We start from the raw sequence: 17,517 nt of genomic DNA on the forward strand, positions 1-17,517 counted from the left end.
GGTGTGTGGGTGAATGGAGGGATACGTGAATGGATGAGTGTGTAGATGTGTGGATGGATGGATAGGTGGGTGGGTGGATGGATGGATGGATGGGTGGATGGTGTGTGGATGTATGGATGGTGGGTGGATGGATGGGTAAATGAATGGATGGATGGGATTATGGATGTATGGATGAATAGATGGGTGAATGGTGTGGGGGTGAATGGAGGGATGCGTGAATGGATGTGTAGATGTGTGGATGGATGGATGGATGAATGGATGGGTAGGTGGATGGGTGGATGGGTGGATGGATGGATGGATAGATGGATGGGTGTGTAGATGTGTGGTTGGATGGGTAGGTAGATGGATGGGTGGATGGTATGTGGATGGATGGGTGGGTGGATGGGTGGATGGATGGTGTGTGGATGGATGGATGAATGGATAGATGGATGGATGGATGGATGGGTAGGTGGTTGGGTGGATGGATGGGTGGGTGGATGGATGAATGGACAAGTAAGACTGAGCCCTGGCCTGTTACCCGTCTCAGGAAACACCCTAGCTGTAAAACCACACAGCCTGGCCACTGCACCTCTTGCCCAGCATTATCGGAAGCTGGCAGTAGCATTTCTGACTGGACACAACCTTCTATTGACATTCTCCCACGGAAGCCCACCTGCCCATGAGAAGATGATTCCTGTATTTGAACCAAAATACTCCTGCTGCATGCTCCCAGCTGTCTGTGATGACATTGGGACAAGGGCAGGGTGGGCTGCAGGCAGGACCCCCCGTGCCTTCTCCAAGCTGAGGTCTCTTTCCCATTCCTCCTACTGTCCCCTAGGATGTGATGCCAGGACCCTGCCTGGAGGCTGGGTATGGGCAGCAGGCTGTGCTCATGATCTCAAAGTTCAAGGGCAGCTGTGGGCTCCCCTCCAGGCTGGCCACGAGACCTGGCCTTGTGTGTGTTTCGGGAGTGGAGGCGGGGCTGTGAGCCAGACTTCCAGCCAGCCTGCCCCCTGAGTCACTGCAGACCAGACTCGGGCACCCCCCTCAGTGAACCCCTCCCCTTAGTGATTCATTCTGAAGGGCCCTGCTCACCCACTGACCTCACCCGTGACCACTGGCCCTGACTGCCCGCTGGCCCAGGGCCAGCCCATCGGGGGAGGCAAGGAGAGCTAAGCATGGGGGTAGCCTCACCAGGGAACCTGCTGGGTGGCCATGGCCCCATGGGCCTCAGTTTCCCTGCCTGGGGCATGGGTATGTGGCATCTGCCGCTCTGTCTCTCTTGCTCACTCTGAGTGTTGGTAAGCTGGGCGAGCTCCAGGCCACTCGGCTGGTAAGCATCAGATGCCTGTAAATGGGTCCAGTCCCCCGCCCGCCCACACCCCCCCTCTGCCGCACCCCAGGAGTCTAGCCACTAGCCTCAAGCGTTGTCCAGTGAGTCATGGTGGCCAAGCCCAACCAGGGAAGCAGTGGGCTGGGCTGTTTCCCCTGGGCCCATGCCAGGCGGCGACTGGGCTGGGCCCAGACTGGCCAGGGCACGGGCACCAACCTTGTGCCCACCAGTGCCTCTCAGGAGCACACCCTTGCCACCTTGAGGTGGGCGGGATGCTGGGCTCAGGCCCTCTCCGCCCAACCCATCAGGGTCCCTCTGCGGAGAGTCCCCCCCACCCCACCCCCCCGCCCAGCACAAGCTGTGTGGTCCCTCTTGGGGACCAGAATGGATGGCTGGGGAGCTTGGGCCTGCCCCTGGAGGTGACAACAGGAGCAGAGGGAAAAACAAAAGAGAGCCAAGGGGGAGGGAGGGAAGGAGGGAGGGAGGGAGGGAAGGAGGGAGGGAGGCAGAGGAGGGAGGGAAGGACAAGGAGGGAGGGAGGCAGGCAGGACGGGACACAGCCTCCAGAGAAAAGGACCAGGGCGGAGACGGGTGGGCGGAAGAGGAGGGGGCAGAAGGCCCAGGCCCCGGGGGGCTGGCGGGCGAAGCAGGAGGAGCAGGTCCGAGGGAGCTGGACCAGATCTTGCCGGCCAGGGACCACAGTAGGAGCAATGGCCAGGGGCTGCCAGGCAGGAGAGTGGGCTGGACGGGAGGATGGGCACCCAGTGCCCAGGCAGGCGGGCACAGGAGCCCATGGAGAGAGAGGGTGGCAGCCTCCCAGGTAGCCCAAGGTGGGGGTGTGCAGAGGCAGAAAGAGTCAGGAGAAGGGCGAGGGAGGAGGTGGCCAGCTTCGAGGGCCGCCCGGTCGCCAAGCCAGGCAGCAGGCCGGCAGGGAGGGTTTTCTGTGACATTTTTACTAGTCTTGGAAGGAGGCGGTAGAGGAGCTGAGGGGCGAAGGGGGTGGGGGGGAACCAAAGGAAGGCAGCTGCTCAGCTTCCAGAGGAGGCAAGGGGAGAGGGAGACCCACAGAGTAAGGGGACGGACACGGGGACAGGAGGGAGGGTGGGCCGGGGGGTCTGAGGGGCCAGCCGCAGTCGGAAGAGACGCGGGCACGCAGGGAGGCCATCGGTGAAGGTGCGGCAGCACCCCCAGGGCCGGGGCAGGCCAGCGGGCAGGGGGCACAGAATGACTGACCCGGCTCTCCTGAGGACTTCCAGCACACGGGGCCTGGAGAAGATCCTCAGGTAGGTGTCCCCCCCTCCCACTGACCCAGGCTGCGTGGGGAGCAGGCTGGGTGCCCACAGTGACCTGGCACCATGGATCTAAGAACCCGTCCCCAGCCCCACTGGGCCTGATGCCTCTGAGCTGTGGGCAGCACGAGGGGTGTGCATGTGTGTGTGCAGGTGTGTGCACACACGGACGCACAAGGGCCCTTGTCCTCATGACACCACCATCCCCCCACCCATGTCCTCCTGGCATAGCTGGGCCTCGGCCAGCCACCCCCAGTCCTCCTCCCACCCAGGGGTGCCTCCCAAGCTGTTCTCTGATGGCCAGTAAGGGCCCGGAGGGGCTGGCAGAGCTGGTGCCTGGGTCCTGCCCACCCCGAGAGTTGTTTCCTGCACTGCCTGGTGTTACAGCCAGAGAGCAGGCCTGACCAGCCCTGTATGCCACCCCTGTCCTCAGCAAGTTTGCCCTGTGTGACCGCTGGAGCCACCAGGCCCATACCCTGGTTTATGGCTTCCCTCTGGGGCCCTGGGCCCTGAACCAGACCTGCTCTCCGCCGGCCTCAGGGGTGGGCTCAGGGTGGTGGGTGTCGGCACCCCAGAGAACTGCAAGCTGTGCCTCCTCTGAGTCCCCTTCTGAGCCCTTTCTCCTCCTCAACCCTTCCTTTCAGGCTCAGCTGGAGTGCCACCCCCTACAGGAAGTCCCCCTTGACTGCCCTCTGTCTCTAGCTGGGGAGCCTAGACCCCCTGCCCGCCAGCCTCTGCTGGTGAGGGACCTAGTGGCCAGGACTCTCAGAGGGCAGGGGTGAGTGGCACCTGCTGGGGCCTTCCCATTGCCTCCATCCAGGCTGGCTGGGGTGCGGGAGGAGCTGGTAGGTTCAGGCCTCACCGCGGTGGTACGTGTGCCAGGCCCGCAGGCAGGGTTCTTCAGAGCATTGCCGGCACAGGCCCTGTGCCACCGTCCAGGTCAGGGCCTGGCCCAGGCTTGGAGTAGCCCTCTGCTGAGTCCTTCCGGCTTCTGGACCCTCAGCGTCCCGGACTCCTGGACAGCGAGGGGCACCATGGGCAGGGGAGGAGACTGCAGGGCCCGGCAGTGGTCCAAGTAGTTGCCTCCACAAGCCCTTCTGGCCCATGGGGGACATTGGCACATTCTGGGGGTCCCCACATGGCTGCAGATGGAATCTTAGGGAGGGTGGGGGCCCTTCCCTCTGGCTCAGTAACTCCACTTAACAATACGCGGGGAAAGTGAGCCCGGGGCTTCCCTGAGCAGGGCACCGGGAGGGCCAGGAAGCACTGCATGGGACTTGTCCTGGCCGTGAGGAAGGCCCGGCAGGGCCCAGCCAGGCACCGTCTGTCCAGGGCAAATGAGCAAGTCCATCCATGGGCACAAAGGGTACGCGCACACCTCCAAGTCCCCTGACCGACATTCTCCACCCAAGCAAGGGTCCGAGGTCCCGGCCGCCCCTCGTCAGCTCCTCCCAGTGAGTGAGCGGGCTGCCGGCTGGCCCTTGGCTGCATAGCAGGGAGCTGGGACCACTCCGGGGCCCACCCTGCTGCCTGCCGTGTTTGGGTGTGGGGCGAGCCCTTCCTGTCCCTAGGGTATACATCATCGAATGCAGGCAAGCTCCCCCACCTCCCCAGCCAAACACAGGTGTAAATCTCGGGACGGGGAGGGGAGGGGTGGACACGTGGCCCCAGCGGCCACTTGCTCCCAGACCACTTCCTCCAGCTTTGGCACCTCCAGCAGCCCCTCCAAGCAGCTAAGTGTCCACTTTTCTCCAGGTGCCCAGGCCCACCTCCCTGGCTCATGTGGGCAGTGGGGACACTGGGGCTGGCAGCAGCTAGGCTGGGCCAGTCCTTTGGGCCTGAATATGCCAACCCTGCCCACTGCTGAGGCGGCCATGGTGGGAATCCTGGGCTCGCCACCCCCCATCCCAGTGTCCGGGGGAGGGGACTCCTGTGGATGGCTGGAGCACCCCCCACCCACTCACGACAGGTTGGCACTAGGACTCTGCCCAGCTGGAGCTCTGGCAGAGGGAGAGGGGGGCTGGACACAGAGGATGCTGTGGGTGACACCCCGGGCCTGGCTCATCCCCAGGGAGGCATGAGTAGGTGGAGTGGGAGGGGAGAGCAGGGTGCTGGTGGGAGATGGAGCCAAGGCCTGGCAGGGGGCTGGGGGCATCTGGGGTGCCTCTGAACTTTCCTGGGGACATGACCTTGCCTGGTAATGGGGGGAATGGAGCAAGAGAGCAGAGTGAGGGAAGATCAGGGTGAGGGCGAGGGGGCCCAGCCTGGGAGAGAGGAGTGCGGGGGGGGGGGCAACCCAAAGAGAGCCAGACGTGGGCGCCGGCTTGCTGGCTGGCGCAGTGCGAGGTGCAGGGGTGCTGGCGGAATCCGGGGAGCAGGATGCAGTGCGCCGGCTGAATGCCGGGGAGCAGTGGGATGTGGGGGTCATTATGCCAGGGGGCAGGATGCGAACTGGGGGTGTGTGGGGGCCGATGCGAGGTGCCAGGTGGGCAGATGGTGGCCGGCAGGTTGCATGAGGGTGGGGTGGCCAGATGGCCAGGAGGCTGGAGGTGTCATGTGCGGGCAGAGTGTGCGGGTGCGTGCAGAGACAACGGATTCCAGACAGGAGGTAGGCCCATTTGACAGATGAGGGGGCCAAGGTTCAGAGAGACCCCTTGACTGCAGTGGTCCCGTGCCCCCTGAACCTCAGTTTCCCAACTGGGATGGCTGCGGTTTCACTGTGTTGGTGGTATGTGGGAGTCTGCCCTGTCATGTGAGAGACCACCACCCCTATTTCCGGCCTTTACCCCAGAGATGGGGACCCACGTGGGGTGGGGTGGCATGCGGGAATCCCGAGCCAGAGGCCGCTGGGCCATCTGCAGACAGGAAGATGCCCCACTGGTATTTCTGGTCTGTCCCCGACCCTTCCCCTGAAGGATCCATTCCCAGATCAGTGCGTGCCAGTCAGGCCCAGGTCCAGGAAGCTGGGCAGAGGGTTCGGGCTCAGCCATGAGCCCAAGGCAGGGAGATACTGCTGAGTCTGGGGAAGCCAGGGGCACCCCAGGAGGCCAGAGCCAGGGCCCGCAGGCCGAGGCTGGATGCCAGGTCAGTGTTCACAGGGTCTCCATGTGTGGTGCCATGTGCAGGCTGACTCTGAGAGGCTCTGAGCCCGGCAGTGGACATGGTCAGGGCGGCACCTTGAGGTATAAGGCCGGCCGGGTAGTCTGACTGGCAGAACAGAGCGTGGCAGAGGTCTAGTAGGTGCCAGGCCCAGTTGATGCCACCGGACCTGCCCAAAGCCTGCCTCTGGAGTCTGCACAGCACGGCCAGGGTGCCCAGTCCAGTCAAGGGTCCGGGGAGGAGGCTGATGGAAGCCCAGGGCAGCCTAGCATGGTGCCCAAGTGGGTGCAGGGGACGCGGGGGTGGCGAGCCAGGAATAGCAGCACTGAGCATGGCAGCACAGAAGGGGTGGGTGTTGCCGGAGACTTGGGGGACACCCGTGAAACAGTGGCCAGATTGGGGGAGAATAGAGAGGTTCTTGACACTGCACAGAAGGTGGCATCTCCGGGCAGTGGCCCGAGGGACAAAAGGATCTGAATTCCAGTCCCCCGGCCACAGGCTGTCCACGCCAATGGAGTGCATTCCTGGGGCTGACCACCTGGAGTACTGCCCAGAACCATGTGCTGGGGGATGTGGGTAAGGGGTGATGGACACAGCCCCCCCACCCCCTCCCACTGAGAGAAGTGCTCCCAGAGTCAGAAAGGCCAACAGGAGGGCTGCTTTTGGGACTGCAGCACTGGGTCCCCTCTGGTCCCCTCCCCTCTGGGAAGGGTCTGCAGGGTGCCATTAGGAGGGTGGTCCCAGATGGGCCTGGAAGACTGGTTGGGGGTCTGTGGGGTGTCCTGGGAGTGTTGTGCTGGGGAATGGGCCAGGGTGGCTCCCTTCTGCACCCAGGGCCGCCGCTGGCTGATGATCAGGTGTACTGGGGCCCTCTGCACTGCTGCCCACTGGCCTCCTTGTACCCTGGCCAGTGCAGGACCCCCACGGGGGTTTCTGGGGGCAACAATCATCCCAGGAGAGGCTCTGCTCTCCCTGCGCAGACTCGGGGGTGAGGTCTGTTCTCCCCGAGGCCAGGGCTGGGAGAGCAGGCCCAGGAGAGGTTGTGGTGGGAGGGTAGATTGGGAGTGGAGGCTGGTCACCGGACAGCCAGGGAAGTGACCCTGACTCAGGGTAACGGGCAGGGGTGCTGGGACTGGGGAGCTTGCGGCCACCCAGGAAGGACTATGCATCGGGCTGGGGAGGACTGGAAGTGGGGTGAGGGATCTGTAGGTCCTGGCTCTCCCTGTTCTACATGCCCCAAGGCCATGGCCCCCCTATGGCTTCCTCTGATGAGCCTCTACAGCCATGTCCCCCATGATGTCTCCATATCCCTCAGAGCTCAGCAAAGACCTCCCCACCCGGGGGGGCCACCCACAGAACCTCTGAGGGGTCTGCCCTGTGGTCCGTGAGTGAAGCATAAGGTCAGCCGGCTCTCTGGGCAGCCTCTGGGGAGGACACAGAGAGGCCACACTGCTCTATGACCGCAGCCCACCCAGAGAAGAGGGTGTGGGGAGTGAGGAGAGGCTGGGTAGGGGTCTTCCCACTGGATGGCCAGCCTGGCTGAGGAGGCCTTGGCCAGGGGCCTGGCCTGGAACTGCCCAGCAGACCTCTGTCCAGGGGTAATATCACCCCAAGGGGGGGCACCTCACCCCCATCCTCACCCCTTCACCTGTAAGATGGAGCAGTGTCCACCACACAACATGAGAGCTGGTGAGCACCCCACAACCCCCGCCACCCCCCGGGTGGAATGGGAGGGGGCAGACAAGGGCCAGACCCCCCCAGGGGACCACACGGGGTGAGGGGTAAGCAGAGTGTTGTGGATGTGGTCTCAGGGTCCCTGAGGAGGGTCTGGACCCAGAGGGTGGCTCCTTCCTCGTCTGTTCTCTGCAGGGAATGGGGTACTAGGCCAGGGAGGATCGAGCCTGGGAGGGTCACAAAGCCTAAGTTAAGCATCTCCGCAGCTGTCCACTCCTCCTCTGGCCAGCCCCTCCCTCTCCTGGGGTCACCAGCAGCTGCAGGGGAGCCTCTTCCCCTCCCCACAGCCCCTGGCCTCACTTGGGGTCCCCCAAGATGCCAGAGTCCCCATGCCCCATTTCATCCCTGAGCCGGCCTCCACCAGCCAGGGAGTTCTGGGCTGGGCCCCCGCACTGGCTGAGCTCCTGCCAGTGCCTGGCCCTGCCTCCCCAGTCAGCTTTGGCTCTTGGGGGCAGGATGCCTCCAGGCCAGAGATACACCCCAGGGGCTCTAGGACCTCTGTGAGAGCATGGCCTCTGGAGGACAGGCTGGTCCACTTCCAGATTCTCTGGGTGGCCCTCCCTCCGGTTCCTGGCACTTAAGCCTCCCTGGCCCCCCTCTACCTGCCCTACCCAAACCCATTTGCTCCCCTGGGCTCCCCCACCAGCCACTCTCCCAGGCTCTGGGTTGGGGAGGGGCTATGGCAGGACTGTCTGGGGAAGGGGCACATGTTACAGAGTGGAGGTGTGGGCCCCCTTGCTTAGCGAGTAGCTGGTGCCCCTCCCTGGACTCAGTTTCCCTCCTGAAGCACCCTACCCTTCACTGTCCACTCTAGGTGTCTGCTGGGATCCATGGTGGGAGACCCCAGGGGAGGGGGCCACGGGGACCAGAGGCCTCTTCCATCAGGGCCTGTGTCCCTACTCTTGGGGGCACCTGGGACCGTGTGGCAGGCAGGTCCCCTAGAGGACCCCCAGCCAAGCTGCTGAGACCCCTAAGACTCACCAGGAGGCTTTCTGTCCTCAGCCAGCCCATCAGCCCCGGGGCCTTGGGTGGGCACTTCAGGGAAGCCTTCAGGGGGCAGCATCGTGGGGAAGGAGCTGCTCTTCCCAAGGCCACAGTAGGACCAAGGAACTGCAGGACCTCGTTGGGCCGCACCAAGCCTGGGACACTTGGACACTCAGACCTTCATCAGAGATGGGCATGAGGAAGGGGGCGGGTGTGTGATTAGGGCAGGTAGGGCAGGTGTGTATCCTGGCAGGGTGGTGGGGAGGTGAGGGGCCATATCATGGGAGAGGCGGTGAAGAGGAGAGGGACAGTGTTTTGGGAGGCAGCAGAAGGAAACCCTGAAGTTGACAAGCCCCACCTGCCAGAGGTCAGGCTGCTGTCTTGGGCCTGGTCACAGCCCCGTGTGCACTGGTGGCTTGAAAAGCCAGGACTGCCTGTAGGGGTACAGGGGGTGGGCGCAAAGGCCAGAGCCACGCGGCAGAACCTCTGGCTGACCCTGGGCCGGGCTGGACCAAGCAGACACGGGAAGCGGGTAATTGCCTTTCTCAGGAAAAAACCCAGCTGCAGGCGGCAAGGGGCCCAGGCCAGGGGCCCCCACCCCACCCCAGGAGAGCATCCCCTCCCAGTTCCCAGAACTGAGCCCAGCTGCAGAACGCGGTGAGGTCATGGGGAGGGGGCCCCAGGGCCCCGTTACTCACATCCTGGGCAGGGGGAGCAAGGGCGGGAGGGAGGCCCAGCTCACCTCCTTGTTCCAGGATCAGTGGCTTTAGGGGAGATGCTGAGACCCCTGTCCACACCCCAGCGAAGGCATGGGCAGTGAGGCCACTGCAGTGGTGGCCTCAGCAGAGGCCTGGGCGGGCCTCGGGCCAGGGTCTGCCCCATCCACGTTGTCCGGGCGACAGTGGGGAGCAGTCAGCAGTGAGGCCCAGGGCTGGAGCGGGCCTGGCTCATCCCTGCTCATAGATTGAATCTGAGTGAGCTCACGTGCGTGTGCACGCTGCACCCACGTGGAGCTCCATCAGTGGGTACGGGTGATAGGTACATGGTGTCGGGTGCCTGGCATGGCTCTGCCTGTCCTTGGAGGTGTGTGTGACACCATCGAAAGTGCAGGCACAGCCACCTGTGTGCATATGGGCACAGCCCTGTGTCCCCCTAAGACTGCAGACTATGAGTAGAGGTACTCGCTTACGGCTGGGTGCTCTTGGCCACGGGCGTCCGGTGCACACAACTGTGGGGGAGGCTCCGGACGCTCCTGGTGAGGATGGGGGGGGGGAGGTTAGCGGCAGTCCGGCTGTGGAAGGGGGCCCAAGAGATGCCAGGATAGTGTATAGACCCACACTGCCACACACACACGCACACACACACACAGAGACACACATCACACCTGGTCACGTACTATACACACACAGTTGTACTCCACACATTCCTCCACCCAGTCACATACCCACCACACACACTGTCACACACTGGCCATCCACCTGGTCACACACACTCACACCACACTGTCACATGCACATTGATGCACCACACACAGTCATGCTGGACAAACACCACACACACAGCCACACACTAGGATTTGTACACACAGCACCCCCCCCAGAGTACACACTGTCACAGAAATGGGGCACACACACAGACACACCCTAGTGCTTGTACACACATACAGCACACACAGAGCATGTGCACAGTCATACAGCTGGTGTACACTTGGGGACACACAACCACACACCCTATCACGCAGTCACACACTAGGGCACACACACAGGTATCAGGGCACACACCGAGAACACTCACACCCACCTAGGTGTGGACACAGGCAGAGATTTAGACCAGACCCTATCCCCTGACAGCAAGGTACAAGGCAGGCTTGATTGTGTGTGTGTGCAGAGCAAGACATGGAAATGGGGGACACAAATGGGGTGACCAGTCCTCTCCAAGGACACTTCCCTACCCCCCCCCTCCGCTCCCCCTGCTCCTGGCCCTGCTCTCAGACAACAGCTGCACCACGTCTGGCCTCTACCTCCCCAGGTAGGGGGGCTCAGCCCCCGCACCCGCAAGGGCGGCCAAGCAGGAAGTGGGCCTCATCTGCCGGGCTGATGGGAGCCAGGTGTGAGAATGCGCGGCTTCCTCAGGGCCTGTGGGGGTGCGAGGCCGGAGCTGGCGGTCTGGTGTGCGTGGCTGGGGTCCCACGTGGCCGCGGGGGGAGTGGGCCTTGAACCTGGGCCTGAGGAGGGCCTGGCTTTCGTCTGCTGCTTCGGAAGACCTAGGGGAGAGATTAGATCATGGCCTGGCCTTGAGCGTTGCCAGACCCGCCAATCAGGCTTCTCCCAGCCCAGGGCCCCGGGTCACGCGGCGGACAGGCACAGGACAGGCCTGGACCTGAGACCCCAGGCCTGCGCCTGGCTATGGCGGGCAGGGGCAGCCAGCCTGTGGCCCTGGGGTCCCAGGCAGACCCTCAAACTGCTCTCGGCCTCTGCCTGCCAGTGGGGTGGTGAGCAGGCTCCCTTGGGGCAGCTGTGAGTGGGGCTGGGGTGCTAAAGGCAAAGTCTTTGAAAGGGCACCCAGGCACTCACCCACCCACAGAGGCCCTTGTGTCAGAGCTGACAGTGGTAGTGGGGTGCAGGGGTAGTGGTGATCCAACCATGTCGGGTCCCTCAGCTTGGCCCACATAGGTCTTCACAGAGTCTAGAAGCCCCCACCCCACTGGGCTCATTCTTGAGGGGCAGGGTGGAGCAGCCTGAGGGATCTGCCCTGGTGGGACCCTGACCAGCCCCCCAGTGTCTGTGTGGCCCTGCCCACATGGGTTGGGGGTCCTCCCAGCCAGGGCAGCTGGGGAGGGGTCTGCAGCCCCACCCGTTGGGTTCCAATGTTCTCCCACTACTGTCTTTGCCACACGGCCTGTGTTTTCAGAGTGGGCCAACCAAAGCCCGAAGGGGTAGGGAGAAGTGAGGACCTTGCATGGTCTCCTACGGGGAGGGGAGGGGGCTGATGGCTGGCTCCCCCACCCCCTCCCCTCCAAGGCTCAACACCCAGTGGAGCATGGAGAATGAGGAAGAGGCTGCCCGGGAGCGGCTGCTGCAGGTGGAGGACAGCAGCCCCCAGGCCCCAGAGCTGGAGCAGGACAAGCTGTGAGTCCCCAACAGGGCGCCAGGGACCCTGAGTCTGTAGATTCAGAGTCTAGGCAGAGAGAGTGCAGGGGGGAGCTGTAGAGGCGGGTCCCATGGCCAGGGGAGGAGTGTCTCAGTGAGGGTGAGGGTCTTCCGTTACCCCGAACTGATCCCAAGTTGGACACTGTGGTGCTGCCCGTAAGGCCACCCCAGGGACTTGGACTTGGACTCGAGCTATGGCCATCCTGCAACAAAGCTGATCCCTCTTGGGCTACCCAGGACCCAGCTACATGGTCCCAGCCCTGGGCTGTGATTCAGGGAGGACACTGGCAACCTTGGTCCTGACCCTAGGGGCTGAAGCCAATGGGTGGGTGCCCTCTGGCTGCCTTCCCTTCCTGCTGCCCACCCGGCTTCGCAGGCCCTCAGCCCAAGGGGACACTGGACTCCCAGTGAGCATAGGGACTGGGAGCTTGGGGCCTGAGACGAGGGCACACTGAAGAGCAGGACTGATGGGGGGCACAGTCCTGCCCTCAGGAGGGGTGTAGACTGATGGGGGACACAGCCCTGCTCTCAGGTGGGTGTAGATGGACGGGGGAGACACAGGCCCGTCCTCAGGGAGCCCCAGGCAGAGGAGGGAGGTATAATCCCGGACCAGGAAGAGAGAAGGGGTGGTTGGTGACCCAGCACCCAGAGGCTCCCTCCTCTTCCAGGCTCTCCCCAAAGTCCTCAGAGATGCCTGAAGTGGACGAGGATGAAGGCTTTGGAGAATGGTCACAGAGGCCAGGGCAGAGGGGCTTGCCCACGGAGGACAGCGGCCGGGAGGTCACTCAGGAGGCCACGTCCCAGGAACTGGAGCCTGAGGAGACCCTGTGAGTGCTGCAGACCCTCCTTGGCCCCCCCTCCCCTCCACCATTGACCCTCGCCCAGCTCTGTGGCCTCCCTCCCAGCCAGCCCAAGATGGCCTTGTGGCCGTTGGGGTGGGGGAGAGGGGCCAAGGCAGGAAGGAATGAGCCAGGAGGGAGGCCGAGGGTTTGGGGGTGGGGGGCAGTGAGAACATCTCATTCCTGGGCCCTATCCAGCCAGCGCAGCTGCGGCCGGGCGGGGGCTGTGGGCCACGTCCGCTCCTCTGAGGCCCACTTACGTAATGGAGCCTCCAAGGCCCTGGGGCCGCCCGCCCCTCTCTCCCTCGGGCCTGGCTGTCCTCCATTCCCACGGAGGAGGGGAGCAGGTATTTCCAGATGTGGTCCGGGAGACAGCTTTCCAGACGAGCTGCTCCCAAGGCCCCCAACTCCCCATAATTCAGGGTCTCGGCTGCTGTCAGGCCCCAGCCTGGCCCCCAGTGACCCTCATTGTGTGTAGGGTTGCTGGGCCCTCCCTTCTCTCAGTCACCCCCAGACCATCCTAAGCACCTCTCTTGGTCCCCAACCCCCACCCTCTCCATCTGGACCCAGGATCCCACACCCCAGGGGTCAGCTGGTCCTGGCTCCGCCCTCTGCCCATCACACATCTATGAGGTCTCAGTTTCCCTGTCTGCCCCAGGCCGGTTGGAACACTGTCCCCCCACCCCACCCTACCCCACCGCATACTGCATCTCTGAGAGGTGCTGGGGCCAGCAGGGCAGGCCTGTCCACAGGCTCTGGGTTCCCTCACACCCTGCTGGCCGGCCAGGCCGACTGGTTCCCAACAGCAGGGGGCACTTGTACTCTTCTGAAGAAGGCTGGCGGTCTGCGGCCCCCACCCCTGCACCTGCCTCCTGGGCCCTGAATGGTGCTCTGTGTGGCTGCCCTGGCTCGGACCCCAGCCCACCTTGGGTGGGTGGGTCTGGGCTGTGGCCGGCACGTACAGCAGGGCCTGAGACTATGGAAAATACCAGCGTTCCCTTCTTCGCCACCCAGTCCCAACTCCGCGCCAACGAGAACTACGCTGGCTGCCGGCCGGCACCTCCTCTCACTGTGGCCGGTGTGGCTGGCACCTCTCCCCGTGGGCCCCGGCCTGGCCCTGTCCTGCTGCTTACCCAGCATCCCCCCACTCCGCCTGGCCACCCACAGACCCCACCCCGCCTTCCCGCCCAGCATCCTCCTCCCTGGGCCTGTTGGCTCCATGCCGTGCTGGCCAGAGGGGATGGCGAGGCCACCACAGTGTGGATGTGGGAGTGCTGGGCGCAGGCTGGAGCTCATCTGGACAGTCTGAGAGCAGGCTCCCAGAGGGGGGGGGGGCCTGCTGGACACATGGAGGGCTCCTTGTCATGAGGGGTCAGTGAGATGCCTGGGGAGGGGCTGATATGGGGGCCCTCGGCCCTACCTCTCCTAAGACACTAGCTACTGCACCCCCACCCCCTGCCCAGTTGCTTGTGCCTGCAGGACCGAGTTGGAGCTGCCCGGGTGTCTGAGGTGGTCAGCACCTCCAGAAGCAGGCAGCCGCACCTCTCTCCTGAGTGACACCGGGTGAATTTGAAAGACATGCCAGTAGCAACCCTGCTCTCAATTCACGGCTCCACCAGGGAGCCCTCCTGACACCCCCCAAACCAGCTCCTACCATGGAGTGGGTGCCCACTCTCAGAGACCCCCCAGGGCAGAACAGAGCCGCGCCCATGTATTCCTGAGATGGAAGCACTCTCTTCCTCCCACTGACCAGGTGGTCAGCAGCCTGCCGCTTTGTCCACTGCACCACCAGGGCTCCTCCTTGGGCACCGGGGTCTCTTGGTCAGGACCGGCCACCCGTCTGATGGCCCGCCTGCCTGGAGGGCGAGCAGGGTCTTAGAAAGGGACAGGGGCTCAAACCAGGCGAGGGAGTCAATGCCCTTCACTCAGCCCTGCCGCCCTCTCCTTCCCACAGGCCTCACAGGCGCCAGCAGGAAGACGTGGAGCCGGGCAAGGCCCCAGTCCCCCTGGAAGAACTCTGCCTCAGCCCAGAGGGGGAGCCGCGGGAGGGTCCGGAGGAGCCTGTCCAGGGCCCCCAGGAACCAGTGGAGGCTGAGGAGGCTGAGGAGGAGGTAACAGTGGCCCCACCCTGGACACTCTAGGATACTCCCCAGGGGCTGAGTGGGTCTTTGCTGCCTGTACCCACTGTGTGTCACGGGGCTGGCTACGCCCTCAGACTCTGCAGTCCCGTGGAACCCCACATGATCTGTGCATCAGGGCACGGGGGCCCTGGGGGTGAGTTTGTCCTCTAACCCCGGGCTCCTGGGCTCTGCATCACAGATGCCACCCAGAGCATGTCAGGGATGGAAGAAGCCTGAGGCCCTGGCAGGGGAGTGCTCTGCTCCAGCTAGCCCCAGGAAGGGTCTGAGTGGCCGGTTATCCAGGCCCCATCACCTCCAACTTTCTCTCTATAGCTCCCACGATGCCAACAGCCCAGGACCCCCAGCCCCTTGACCTTGGAGAAGGGTCCTGGGCAGAGCACACCTCCCCAGAGCCCCACCACCAAGGTAGGTGAGGCCCCAAAGCCAGCTCTCATTTGCTCTCTCTGGCTCATGGCCAAAGTGATGACCGAGAGAGTGACCCAGCTCCACTCTGGGAGGACAGGGAGCGTGTCCATGTGCCCTCTGCTCTTCCCCCAGAGCCGGGAAGTCAGCAAATCCTGTGGCCGCGGTTGTGGTGATGGGCAAATAGGTGGAAGGAAAGAAAGAAGGATGGGTGGGGGTGGGTGGGTGGCCAGATGGATGGGAGGGAATGAGACTAGTCAGATGGATGGAATGGGTAGAAGGGAAAGACAGGGAGGGAGGGAGAAGAAAGAATGGATGGATGGATGGATGGATGGATGGATGGATGGATGGATGGATGGATGGATGGACAAATGGACAGGGATGGATGGATGGACAGATGAGAGGGAGGGAGGAAGGAAGGAAAGGGTGGTGGCTGGGTCAAGGGAGGTAGGAGAAGAGGGACAGATGGCTGGCAATTGGGACACAGGGGACAAAGGTTCACCCAGGGGCTTAAGTCATCAGGAAGCAGATCTCAGCTCAAACGAAGGAAAATTCTCTACCTGGTGAAGTTGTCCAAGATGGACAGAACTACTAGGATAAGGATTCTTACTCCCTGGAGTTCAAGGTGGCGGAAACGACCGCTTGCTGGGTACTGGATTTCTTCAGAGTGGGGTGCTCACAATAGCAGTCTGTCCCACCCAGCTCTGAGGGGCCAGGCTGCCCAGACTGACCCCTTAACCCACTCTCCGCAGCTCCTCGACCAGACTGAGACCCTGAGTGGCTCCCTGAAGCAGAGGTAGGTCGGATCCACGGGCTCCGAGCCAGGGTTTCCCCATGAGGAGGTTGAGAGGGCCTGGGAGGATGGGGCTGTGGACCTGGGTGGGGACAGCCAGGGGGCTGGGGCATTGACACTGTCCTTGACACCTTCCAGCAACAATGAGAAGTCTGAGCCTGCCCTGCCTGTCTCCAAGATTGACGGACGTCTGGAGCAGTACACACAGGCTATTGAGGTACCGTGCTCTGCTCCTGTGTGACAAGATACCGTTATCGTCATGAACCCAGCCTCCACCAGCCCGTATCCCTACACTGACTGCACCCCTACTGACCAAGGTTCTCCATGACCCACATCCCCCACTACCCCAGGTCCTCCACAGTCTATCCTCCCCAACCCCAGGTCCTCCACAGTCTATCCTCCCCAACCCCAAGTCCTCCACAGTCTATCCTCCCCACAACCCCAAGTCTTCCACAGTTGATGCTCACCCCCCACCTCATTCCCCTTCAACAACCCAGTCTTCCTCTGACCCGCACTTCCCTACCAGCCACACATTGCTGCTAACCCATATCCCCCAGCCCCGTTTTCCCCCAGCCCCATATCATGAGCCCCACGAGGGTGCCCCACATCTTCCCCATCCCCGACAGTAACGGGCTGGCCCCATGCATGTCCCCTGTGATGGGGACAACCCCGGGCCTCGTGGTTCAGAAAAGCATTTGCGGTGCAAACAGGAAGACAGAAGTGACCTGTTTGTGTTCTGGGGGGGCCTCCTGACCTACCCCTTGGTGGCTCTTCACCAAAGCACTCCCGGGGCTCTTTCTTCTACTCAGACTGCCGGGCGGACCTCCAAGCTAGCCCGGCAGCCCTCTGTAGAGTTGCCCAGCATGACCGTGGCCAGTACCAAGAACCTGTGGGAGACGGGAGAGGTGCAGGCCCAGTCCACAGCCAAGGGTGCCTCCTGCAAGGTAAGACCTCCTCCCCTGGGCGTGGCTGCAGGAAGAAGGCAGAGCTGGGGGCTTTAAGGCCCCCTAGGAGGAGGCGTGATGGACAGGGGGGGCACTGGGACTTGGAGAAGCAGACAGACTGACAGGATGGGCGGGACTTTGTTGACCTCATTGCTTGTCCACTGTGTTCTTGAGCAAAGAGGGAAGGTGGGCAGATCCCAGGGGAGGGGACAGGCTTCAAGCCCCCTGGTCACAGGCTACACCGTGACTGTCTCCGGTATCCAGGATATCGTTGCCGGGGACATGAGCAAGCGGAGCCTCTGGGAGCAGAGAGGTGGCCCTAAGACCGCGTCCTCAGTGAAGGTAGTGTGCTCAGTGCTCAGTGGTGGGAGCAGGCTGGGGCTAGGCACCCAGGAGGGCTTCCGGGGGGCGGGCTGCCACCTCCCTGACAGGCACCCCCATCCTCTTGCTCCCCTTTTTCAACAGAGCACCCCATCTGGGAAGCGGTACAAGTTTGTGGCCACGGGGCACGGGAAGTACGAGAAGGTGCTCGTGGGTGAGGGAGCAGCCCCCTAGCTCGATGGTGCCGGTGAGTCTGCGGCTGCCACCCCGGAGTGCGTGGTCACCTGATTCCCCACTTCCAGGAGAGGCAGGGGCCAGTCAGAGACCCCAACACCCCTCCTGGGCCCTCACCCCGTGCTTGGACTCAATGGCTCTTCTGGCACCCCACAACTCAGTCAGCACAGCCCCAAACTGAAGAGTTGACCTGGGTTCCTTCCAGGGGCAGAGAACAATGGGGAGACCCCTGGGCCTGTGCTCCTCCTTGGTGGGCTGAAGGTGGAGAGGGGCCAG

General features: G+C 63.2%; 1 protein-coding gene across 6 annotated transcripts in view; it reads left to right on the forward strand.

Annotated features, from left to right (window-relative positions):
- The window catches only part of LSP1 (lymphocyte specific protein 1), a 36,571-nt gene that overhangs the window by 15,459 nt on the left and 3,595 nt on the right, over window positions 1-17,517 (forward strand). Inside the window, exons 1-11 of one of the 6 annotated variants that reach the window (XM_075545191.1) lie at window positions 1,876-2,013; window positions 2,569-2,595; window positions 11,439-11,546; window positions 12,236-12,394; window positions 14,361-14,517; window positions 14,860-14,952; window positions 15,702-15,745; window positions 15,881-15,959; window positions 16,552-16,686; window positions 16,951-17,028; window positions 17,152-17,254. In XM_075545191.1, the coding sequence (XP_075401306.1) occupies window positions 11,458-11,546; window positions 12,236-12,394; window positions 14,361-14,517; window positions 14,860-14,952; window positions 15,702-15,745; window positions 15,881-15,959; window positions 16,552-16,686; window positions 16,951-17,028; window positions 17,152-17,241 (924 nt within the window). In that variant the 5' untranslated portion in view covers window positions 1,876-2,013; window positions 2,569-2,595; window positions 11,439-11,457 and the 3' untranslated portion in view covers window positions 17,242-17,254. Of the gene's footprint in view, window positions 1-1,875; window positions 2,014-2,414; window positions 2,596-3,010; window positions 3,380-4,334; window positions 4,571-11,438; window positions 11,547-12,235; window positions 12,395-14,360; window positions 14,518-14,859; window positions 14,953-15,701; window positions 15,746-15,880; window positions 15,960-16,551; window positions 16,687-16,950; window positions 17,029-17,151; window positions 17,255-17,517 lie in introns of those variants that run through there. The other 5 variants (XM_075545190.1, XM_075545193.1, XM_075545188.1 and 2 more) reach the window with 5 other exon arrangements.

Source organism: Tenrec ecaudatus, chromosome 4, assembly GCF_050624435.1.
Source record: "Tenrec ecaudatus isolate mTenEca1 chromosome 4, mTenEca1.hap1, whole genome shotgun sequence".
Classification (NCBI taxonomy): Eukaryota; Metazoa; Chordata; class Mammalia; order Afrosoricida; family Tenrecidae; genus Tenrec; species Tenrec ecaudatus.